This window comes from Trichechus manatus, unplaced genomic scaffold (genome assembly GCF_000243295.1).
Source record: "Trichechus manatus latirostris isolate Lorelei unplaced genomic scaffold, TriManLat1.0 scaffold00010, whole genome shotgun sequence".
Taxonomy (NCBI): domain Eukaryota; kingdom Metazoa; phylum Chordata; class Mammalia; order Sirenia; family Trichechidae; genus Trichechus; species Trichechus manatus.
Window position 1 is genome coordinate 10,603,985 of NW_004443946.1, and position 10,335 is coordinate 10,614,319.

The 10,335-nt window shown below is 43.6% G+C and overlaps 1 protein-coding gene across 2 annotated transcripts; it reads left to right on the forward strand.

Annotated features, from left to right (window-relative positions):
* Nucleotides 1-158: 158 nt before the first annotated feature.
* DACT1 (dishevelled binding antagonist of beta catenin 1) lies at nucleotides 159-9,411 on the forward strand. Of its 2 annotated transcripts, none has more exons than XM_004370908.1 (4): nucleotides 159-503; nucleotides 2,696-2,828; nucleotides 4,135-4,290; nucleotides 7,611-9,411. In XM_004370908.1, exons 1-4 carry the CDS (start codon nucleotides 159-161, stop codon nucleotides 9,386-9,388), a joined length of 2,412 nt encoding a protein of 803 aa, XP_004370965.1. In that variant the 3' UTR covers nucleotides 9,389-9,411. The 2 variants fall into 2 exon arrangements, with proteins under 2 accessions (XP_004370965.1, XP_004370964.1); XM_004370907.1 differs by having other exon boundaries at nucleotides 7,500-9,388.
* Nucleotides 9,412-10,335: the final 924 nt, after the last annotated feature.

Sequence of the window (10,335 nt, forward strand, 5' to 3'; positions counted from 1 at the left end):
GGCGGCCGCGCGCGAGTCCTGAGCGCTTCTCGTCGCCGCCCTAGTCGCTTGCCCCGCCGCAGGGCGGCATGAGCCCGCGGCCGCAGCCCTAGCGTCCCGGCTTCTCCGCCCGGGCGACCCGGCTGCGGTGACCGGTGCTTGACACAGGGTTGGGGACCATGAAGCCGAGTCCGGCCGGGACGGCGAGGGAGTTGGAGCTGCAGGCGCCAGCCCGGGGCGAGCAGCGCGCGGCAGAGCTCGAGGGGCGCTGGCGGGAGAAGGGCGAGGCGGACACGGAGCGGCAGCGCACCCGGGAGCGGCAGGAGGCCACGCTGGCCGGGCTGGCGGAGCTGGAGTACCTGCGCCAGCGCCAGGAGCTGCTGGTCCGGGGCGCCCTGCGCGGCGCCGAGGGCGCGGGGGCTACTACGCCCCGCGGCGGGGAGCTGCCGGCTGAGGCGGCGCAGCGCAGCCGCCTGGAGGAGAAGTTCTTGGAGGAGAACATTTTGCTGCTGCGGAAACAATTGGTAGGTCGTGCCCGGGGGTGGGGCACGGCTGTCCCCGCAGCGGAGCTGGGGGTCTGGGCAGGTGACCTGGGATGGGCGCGAGGTTGCCTCTGCCTGGGGAAATTAACGCTTTTACCACCCCCCACTCCAATACCTGCCTGATCCCCATTCCTGAGTGTGCCCAGTGCGCGTGGACTGCCCACGCCCAGGCGTGTCCGGCGTGTGCCCGCTTTGTGGCTGAGGAAGTGAGGAGTTGGCGACCCCGCGCGGCTTGAGGGGAGGGGGTGGCCGCCCTCCCCTCCTCCGCTGCCTTCGGGATTCTTGGAGTCGCCTGGTTGTAACCTTCTATCTCCCTAGTTGGACAAATACCTGCCCTCTCCTTGAAGATTCGGAAACCGTCGCTTAAAATATTATTTTATGGGAGGTCTTTTTTAGCTTCATCTCCTCCCGCCTAGAGGGGACAAAAGCCAAGGAGGGGGTTGTGGCGTGGCTAACCGTCCAACGCTGAGTTTTGACGATTACACTGAAGCGCCCATAGGAGGGCGTGCCCCTCCCAGGGCTCTCCCCAGCGTGCCAGTTTTTGGCTGATGCTTAATTTTAAATAGAAGCCCTTTGTATAAGGGAGCTAAAACTAGATGCAAATGATGGAAATTTGGTTGGAGAAAGTGCCCCCTCCTCTCATATTTTATCCGTACCGCTAGCTGTGATTGGTGGGGGAGGTGGTAGAAGAGCGAACCTGCTCTCAAGGAGCATTTATCTTATTGGATTTCTCTCGGCGTCTCAGTCATTCTACACAGTCGTCATTAACGGGGAAGAAAAAGAACTTTGGAGCTTAATGTATTGATGAACAGCTTTTGACCCCGCCTTAGAATAATGGCGGCAGCTTTGTTCCAGTGACCTCGAAATGTAGTTTTGGAAACAGCAAAAAATCCTCACCTGACAATGTGATACTATCTGAGACTAGGCACATACTCAATAGTGTCCCTCCTACAATGAAGTAGTGATCTGTGCCATTATTTGTTATGAATTTTTTGTATATCTTTTTTCAGATAATTTGTTTCTTTCCTTTTTTTTTTTTTTTAGCATCAAAGTGCTTTTACTTGTTTGGTTCATTTTTTTCTGAAGAAAGTCATTCTAGCAAATAAACATACGGTATATGTCTTAAGTCAAAGGGCAGGAAGAGTAGATATTCATATGGATCTGTTTTGTAAGGCTGGACACCATGGTATCTGTAATACCTCTGTTGTGGCATTTTAGTGTGTTTCTTTGGTAGCAGGCCAGGTTTGTATGTAACATTGATCTGGGACAGTCCCTCTGGTTTTGCCTGGTCATTTACATTTTATGCATTGTCTTGTGCAGTAGCACCTATCTGTCTTCATGAGTCTCCAGATTGTGAGTGGCACGTTCGTATTGTCTGCTCAAGGGGAGCAAGGCAGTGTGTCAAGAGAATTCCAGTCCAGTCAATATTTGTGGTACGATGTTCATTTGTAGACTTGGCATTTGTGATTTGAGCCAGATGCCTTTTGAGTTTTTTTTTTTTTTTTTGCTTTTTCTTTTCCAGCCGTAGGAAGCACTAGGTGGCGGTGTGAGTTAGCACAACAGATCTGTCACCTTTGGAAACCCGAGCTGAGTTCAAATCTTGATGGGCTTTCCCTTGAGGGTTTTGGATTCTGCCGGCTCACGTTATACTTGGCAATGGCTATTGGTATTAGTTTCTGACTTTCAAAGGCCCTGAGACTGATTAAACCTCACAAAGCAACTAATAGAAAACAAACTGTGCAGGCTGAGATATTTGGTCAGAGAATCTCACCTAAGTAAGATTATAGTGTATTGTAGGAAATCTGTTACTCTGACTTCAAACTGAAGAGCTGAGTGTGAAGTATTGTTTTTTTTTTTTTAACTGGCTGGACACCAGAGAATTAAAAAAACTCAATGCGCTTTTCTTGTCCCTACCTATAAAAAATAACTGTATATTTTAGTTGAAACTAAAAACAAGTTTTGTTTTTTATGAAGAAATTTTATATCGTGACAAAGTAGAATTAAACAGAACATATTCTTGAAGTTTTTCTTTATTTTAGGTCAACCAGTGAAATATTGGTTTCAAAAGATTTAGTGAACTCTTCAGATGGGCAATTTAATACTTAGAGCAGATTTTCTGGTTTTCTGTCACCAAAGTGTGTCCATTCTTCCTTTCTCTGTTTCCTCCTAATCAGAATTGTTTGAGGAGAAGAGATGCTGGTTTGTTGAACCAGTTGCAAGAACTCGACAAGCAGATAAGTGACCTAAGATTGGATGTGGAAAAGACATCTGAAGAGCACCTGGAGACAGACAGCCGGCCTAGCTCAGGTGAGTACTTGAGCACAAGGACAGAATTCTGCACTCATTGGCTATACCTTGGCCCCCTGCAGTTCACATTCCCAGACCTGCAAATGGCAGTGGAGTCTGTCTCCAGTGCAGAGAGAATAAAAAAAGCAGTTTGGGGTTCACAGGGGCCTATCTACAGAAAATAGTGCCTATGGCAATTGGTTTTAAATTACTAAATGATCTCTCACTGCTGGCTATGGAAATTGTGATGGCCAATAGAAACTGCTTAGTGAAGCTTTTAAAGAGAAGAGGAGGGAGTAGGGTAGAAAATCAACCATTGGCTAATCTTAACATGATTGATTGAAACATGCCCCGCCCCCCCCTTTACTGAGATCAGCTGGCATCAAGTTACTAGGTGGTCTGTGGCTTGAGGGGGAGGGGGCATTCATTTGCATAAATCTTTAGGAGTAGTTTTTTTTTTTTGCCTAATAAATATGTTTCCATGGTGACAGAGTACTTAATGGTTATTGATTTAGCATTAAAAAGTTTGGCCCTTTACCTATTTGTAGCTATGAGATCTCTTGAAACTAAAATTAAAATTAAGGGTGCACTCAGTCTTTTTCATTAAATCACTGGGTAATGGGTTTGTTATTGACTATCCTTTTTAAGCCAGAAAAGACAAACTGACAATGCTGTAGGGTAGTTTAGCAGTTCCTGGTGAAAAAAACAAGTTCGTAGTTTTACAGTTTTGGGTCAGGCTTTTATTATTAATTTTGGGCTCCCGGGTAAGAAGAAATCCCTTGAAGTCAAAGTAAGATGCTTATTTTTTTTTTTTATTTCACAGTTTAAAAATAAAAGCTTGTATTCAAATTTCTGGAAGATTGGTCCTCCTTTGAAACTTGAGAAAGTCAAAACTGGCTAGAAAATTAGTCACACTTCAGCTTCCTGAGACCACTTCAAAAGTTTTTTTTAAACCATTTGGCTCCTTAAATAGATTGTTTTTCTCTTAAAGTTACTCCTTCTGAAACGTTCATGATTCATGATAAAGTCGAGGCTTGACAGATCTAAGTCTCTTTCCTTGCACATCCTTAAAGGTGGAGGTTGGGAGGAAGATCAGCTTGAGGGTGAGAGTAACTCTGAAACATAGCTAAGAGCTCTTTGCCTTTTCCTAGGATTATTTGAAATAAAACCAGGAAACCAGGATACTAAATTCAGTGAGCCAAAGTTGGCCCCCCCTCCAAAAAAAAAAAAGTCTCTTTCCTAGATCGATTATCCCCTTTCTTTTTAAGCATGAATGTGTAATATTGCTTGACATGGTCTTAATTCCAAATGGTATTTTCATTTGTAGGTTTTTATGAGCTGAGTGATGGTACTTCAGGGTCCCTCTCCAATTCCTCTAACTCGGTCTTCAGTGAGTGTTTATCCAGTTGTCATTCTAGTACCTGCTTTTGCAGTCCTTTGGAGGCAACCTTGACGATCTCAGATGGTTGCCCCAAATCTGCAGGTAAGAATTTTTAGAACTGATAGAAATTTAAATTGGAAGAGGGCAGGGGCCCTCAGAGGTTCTTTAGCTCCAACCCCGTTTACTAATGGAAGAACAAAGGCTCAGAGAATTTCATCCACTTGCTGCATTTAGTGCTGCAGTTGTGTTTAAAACATCAAGTGACCACTATTCCGGTATTTTTTGGGTGCCGCTTGGCTTTATGTTGATGGTAGCAGCAGGGCTTGTCTTTAGAAATCTTGTCCCATTATTATAGATCTTGAGCTCTGTTTCTAAGCCTTTGCTGTTAGACTTGTCTTCATTTTCTTTTGAAAACCACTTTGGATCTGTTTTCTTCCTCCTTAATCATTTAAAGCTAAAGCTCACCATTAAGTTAAATATGTCTGTCAGTCTTGCCAAGGGTTGCTTGGCACTTCAGGGAACAATATCCCCTCTGTTCTCCAGAACAGCCTGTGCGATGGCAGCTTTTCTTTTAGTAGGTAGGTGGGTTGGGATCCCACTAGCTCGTGTGCTATTGTTCCCCTTTCTGGGCTATCCTTGCAGTGACCTCCAGAGAGAGTCATGCTGTTGTTGGTACTGGGAGGGTTTCTGCATTTCCACTATAGGCCACACACTGTACTGGAAGCTCGGCCTACTTTTACCTCCTTCGAATCCTCACAGCAGTTCTGGGAGATGCAGGTGTTAGATCCCTTTCATGTATAAGAAAAATGAGGCTCAGCAAGGTTAGGTAAGTTGTTTAAAGTTATATAGCTAGTGAGAAGCAAAGGTAGGATTCAAGCCAAGGCCTAACTGCGAAGTCCATGTTTTTCCACTATGTCAAGGGGCTTCAGAAATTGTTGTATTCAACCTCCTCATTTAACAGAGGAAGACCTGCAGCTGATAAGCTTTATCAGAGGCTCCCCATCTGCTGAATGGCAGATTTGGTGCTGAAACTCGGGGTTCCTTCCTTAGTTCTGCTGTCTTGTGATTTCTTGAAAGAGCAGAGATTAGAGGAGCTGTAGATGCCGGCACTAGTCACTGCATCACTAGCTTGTCTGTGTTCTCCACTTGGCTGAAGTTTTGAGTGCAGGCGGCGCAGACATAATATGGAGCAGCTGAGTGTTGCTCATTGGCTGGAGTCTTTGTACAGTGTGTGTTGTCAGCATCAATCATTTGGGGAAGCACAGGGCCAGGTATCTAGTGTCTGGGCCTCAGGTTCACTGATAATTGCTCCCCCTCACTCTGCAGATTTGGTATCAGAATGCAACTTTATAAACCCATTAAAGGTAGTTTGGTACAAGTTTTCCTCGAAGATAGACCCTCACTCTCCCAAGTGCCAGAAAAGCCTTAGGGAAATGCCACATCCTCACGTAATTGAGATAGTTGGGCTGGGTCTCGGGGGTTGGGATGTCTGTTTTGTTCCTTAACTCTTAAGTAGGGAAAAGGGACCAAGGTAAAGTGTAGGTAAAATGTGGCTTTAAGTAAGGCAAAAATAGGGCTTAGGGGAGTGGGTGAGGAGGAATGGGGAAGGATGTCCTTCTTCGAACAAGCTGTTTATTGTATGTTGGGGGGGAGGGTGGGGCCATGGCACTCTTATAATAATCTTTTCTTTACAAATGAATCGTATCATTTCTGGGTCTAGACTGTTTTTACCCTGGGACTGCTGATTATCACTGAAGTTCATGGAGTTTCCCTTTAAACAATTAACATTGTGGAAGAATTGGAAGATTTGATGTTTTTAGGGTAAAGAATGTTTTTTTAAATATCATAGGGTTTTTTTATGGTCTTCTTATTGTATTGCTCTAAAGGAATGCCTCTGTATGGCAGAAATCTTTTACTTGTGGGTGGATCCTAAACATAAGAGACTTTATAGTCTGACACATAGTATGTTCTCAATGTTTGAATGAATAAATACAGTGGGGGACAAATTAAATTAGTAATAAACTCAACTTTGATTGTCTCTGATAACTGAAAGTTATTAAAGGATTTTTTGATTTTTATAATATTCACCAGGATAAGACCTCAAAATCATTTAATTAAGCAAGAAAGCTTGATTTCATTGTATTTTGGCATCTTCACTTTTGAGATGTGGGAAATTTATCCATTAACCACTACTACTCAGTCTTTGAAAACCTTATCAAATATCCTTTTTCTATTTTTAAAAAAATACTGTGCTTTAATTTTTAGTATCACAGTTGAAAATATAGGTGATTATTATTTAAATTTGATTAGTCTCTATTGAAAATTGATCAGTGAATCAATTTCCCTGATCTTTCAATTTACAGTTATACTTGAACATATGTCACTAAGAATCAGGTTTAAAAAAATACAAAATGAGGAGAAAGGCCATAAAATATAGTTTATCCAAAGTATTTTAAAGGGAAACCAGGAATAGAACACAGAGGGGAGAGTAGCCTACAGAAAGAATGACTTAAAAAATACTTATTGTTTCCAGTTATAATTACAGTACGTATTTATTGTTAAAAGTTCAGTAAGTAGAAAATAAGGAAGTTGCTTTCCCACCAAATTGAGATACTGCTATTTGTAGTTTGGTGTGCTTCATGTCAGACTTTTTTCTTTGCATACACACAATCTTAATGAAATTATAATCATAGTTTGCTGTATTGTATCATGATTTTCACTAAACTTTAAAGTGTTTTCCCATATTATTCAATACATTTTGGAAGCTTTTTTAATGGCTGAATATTATTCCTTCAGAGGATATATTTATTTTATTAAAAATTTCTTCATTAAACATTTAAATTGTTCCTAATTTTAATTTTTTTTACTGTCTAAAATAGCATTATGATAAATATCCTGTACATAAATTATTGTGTACCTCTTTATCATTTCTTTAGGTAGAAGTATGAGCATTTTTAACACTCTTGAGTCACATAGTCAAATTTCTCTCCGAGAGGGTTGTATCAGCTTCTACTAGGTGTGTAAGAGTGTTCAAACAAATGACGTTTTTTATTGCTCCTTTTTATTCCTTACTGGCATGCCTAAAAAATCTGTGAGGGAGAGAGGACTATAATGTAGCCATAGAAATGTCATTTCCTCCCTCTTCCATTAGTATAAACTGTGTAAAATGGTAAAGTAGCTAGTGGAGTATTTTTTTGATTCTTTGGCACTCTCTCTCTATGCATGAATTTGTCTTCATAAAAACTGGCCAGAGAGTCAAGAGGGTGCTCACCAATTCATTTCTTCAGAGTGTACCTTTAAATGTTTTTCAGATCTCATAGGATGGTTGGAATGTAAAGAAGGCCACTGTGAAGACCAGGCCTCAAGGGCAGTTTGCCGTTCCCCCTCCACACCACAATTTAACTCCCTTGATGTCATTGCAGATGTGAATCCCAAGTACCAGTGTGATCTGGTATCTAAAAATGGGAATGATGTATATCGCTATCCCAGTCCACTTCATGCCGTGGCTGTGCAGAGCCCGATGTTTCTTCTTTGTCTGACGGGCAACCCTCTGAGGGAAGAGGAGAGGCTTGGTCAACATGCCAGTGACATTTGCATCAGATCTGAGCTCAACTCCACCAAAACAGACAGTTTCTTACCATCTCCAAGCAGTTTGTGGTCTGCTTCCCACCCTTCCTCCAGTAAGAAAATGGATGGCTACATTCTGAGCCTCATCCAGAAAAAAACACACCCTGTAAGGACCAACAAACCTAGAACCAGTGTGAATGCTGACCCCACAAAAGGGCTTCTGAGGAATGGGAGCGTTTGTGTCAGAGTGACTGGTGGTGTCTCACAAGGCAATAGTGTGAACCTTAAGAATTCTAAACAGGCGTGTTTGCCGTCTGGTGGAACACCCTGTTTGGACAATGGCACATTCTCCCCACTGAAGCAGTGGTCAAAAGAATCAAAAGTGGAACAACTGGAAAGCAAGAGGTTGCCCTCACCAGAGGACTGCTCGTCAGGTGCTGGCACTGAACTTTCAAGTAAGCATGTGCCAAAAGTCAAAGCAGCCTCCCAAGAAAATGCTCGGTGTCCCATTGCTGTGGCAGGGGAGTCCCCTAAAGAAAGTGGTCAAGTCTCAGCTGCCTCTCCAAAAGAGAGCCCTGGGAGAGTCCCTGCCCCCCTGCAAGAGAATAAAGTTGCCCAGCCACTGAAAAAGATGTCGCAGAAAAGCAGCCTGCAGGTTGTTCCTCTGGCAGCTCCTCCTCCTGCTGCTCCACTCCTGCCTTCCCTCCCTGTGGAAGAGAGGCCTGCCTTGGATTTCAAAAGCGAGGGCTCTTCTTCCCAAAGCCTGGAAGAAGGGCATCTGGTCAATGCTCAGTTCATCCCGGGGCAGCAGCCCGGCGTCAGGCTCCACCGGGGCAACAAGAACGCCGGAATCCCGAAGAACTCAACCCTAAAGCACAGAGTTCAGGCCCTTCACGGGGTGGAACACAGTTTGCCGACCGTGAGGGAGAAAAGCCGGGCTATGAGCAAGAAGTGTCGGTTTCCCGATGACCTGGATACAAATAAGAAACTTAAGAAAGCCTCTAGCAAGGGGAGGAAGAGCGGAAATGCCCAGCCTGATGCCGGTCTTCCCAGCAGGCCCCTAGGTGGCGGCCATAGGCCTGTGAGCAGGTCCCATGACCATGGACGGGATGCGGTTGTGGCGAAACCTAAACATAAGCGAGTCGATTATCGGCGGTGGAAGTCGTCGGCTGAGATTTCTTACGAAGAAGCGCTGAGAAGAGCCCGGAGAAATCGCAGGGAAAACGTGGGTGTGTATGCAGCACCTGTCCCTCTTCCATATGCCAGCCCCTATGCTTTCGTAGCTAGTGACTCCGAGTATTCGGCCGAGTGCGAGTCCCTGTTCCATTCCACCGTGGTGGACACCAGTGAGGACGAGCAGAGCAATTACACCATGAATTGCTTCGGGGACAGTGAGTCTAGCGTGAGTGAGGGGGAGTTTGTGGGGGAGAGCACAACCACCAGTGACTCTGAAGAAAGTGGAGGACTAATTTGGTCCCAGTTTGTCCAGACTCTCCCTATTCAAACGGTCACAGCCCCAGACCTTCACAACAACCCAACAAAAACCTTTGTCAAAATTAAGGCCTCACATAACCTCAAGAAGAAGATCCTCCGCTTTAGGTCTGGCTCTTTGAAACTGATGACCACGGTTTGAGTAAAATTTTTGGTATAGAAAGTGTTTTTTTCTAGTCACAGAAAAAAGATGGTGTTTTATGTAAAACTTCCATGGAATGCTTTTTTTCTTTTTTAATTAAGATAAGACTAAGGTAAATTATGTCACATCTTCATCATGTATGGACAGTAGTGCCTGTAAGGGAAGGTGAAGAATGGTGTCTTAGTTAGAATTAAAAATATTGAGGTTTTAATGGTGGTGAATTGAATTATGTATGTGGTATCAGCTGATTTTTACCTTACCTTTCCTGAGCATCCATCAAGGTGTAGGCAGTCCCCAGATTACCAACAAGTTCCATTCCTAGATCTGTCTTTAAGTGGAATTTGTAGTAAGTCTGAACAGTTAGGTATGGGTTGTATCTAACATCATCAGTTAGTCAGATTTTTGTCTTAGTATATAGTACATAGTGTACCATTCTATGCATAAAAAACATTAAAAGAAACACTTCCAGGTACACTAAAACATCTTTAGCATAATAATACAGTAATCATGTGTTGATGTGTGTTGCAAAGTAGTGCCCGTTATTACAAACCATTGTATGTACCTCAAATTTTTAATGTAATAGGCTTTACAGGGCTTGGTTTATAACTATGGGTTGTACGTAAGTCAGACGTTCATAACCCGGGGACTGCCTTACAGGTGTCGATGTTTTCTTCAGGTTTTATCAGGTTGAGTGAGACCTTTTCATCTTGAGGTCAATTGGACGGAATTTTAGGACTTAACATTTGCTCCTTGATTCTTTAGGGCAGTGTTTTTCTGGTGGGGGGGCATCATACACAATTGTGTGAAATAGGGAAGAGGGGTAGTCATTGTTTTCTATAATTTTTTATATAGTCTGCCTTCTTTCAGATGTTTCACCATTCTGTTTTCTTTGCAGAAGGATTACTAAAACGTTTGCCACACTTGGTGCCTAAGCCTTGGTATCCCGT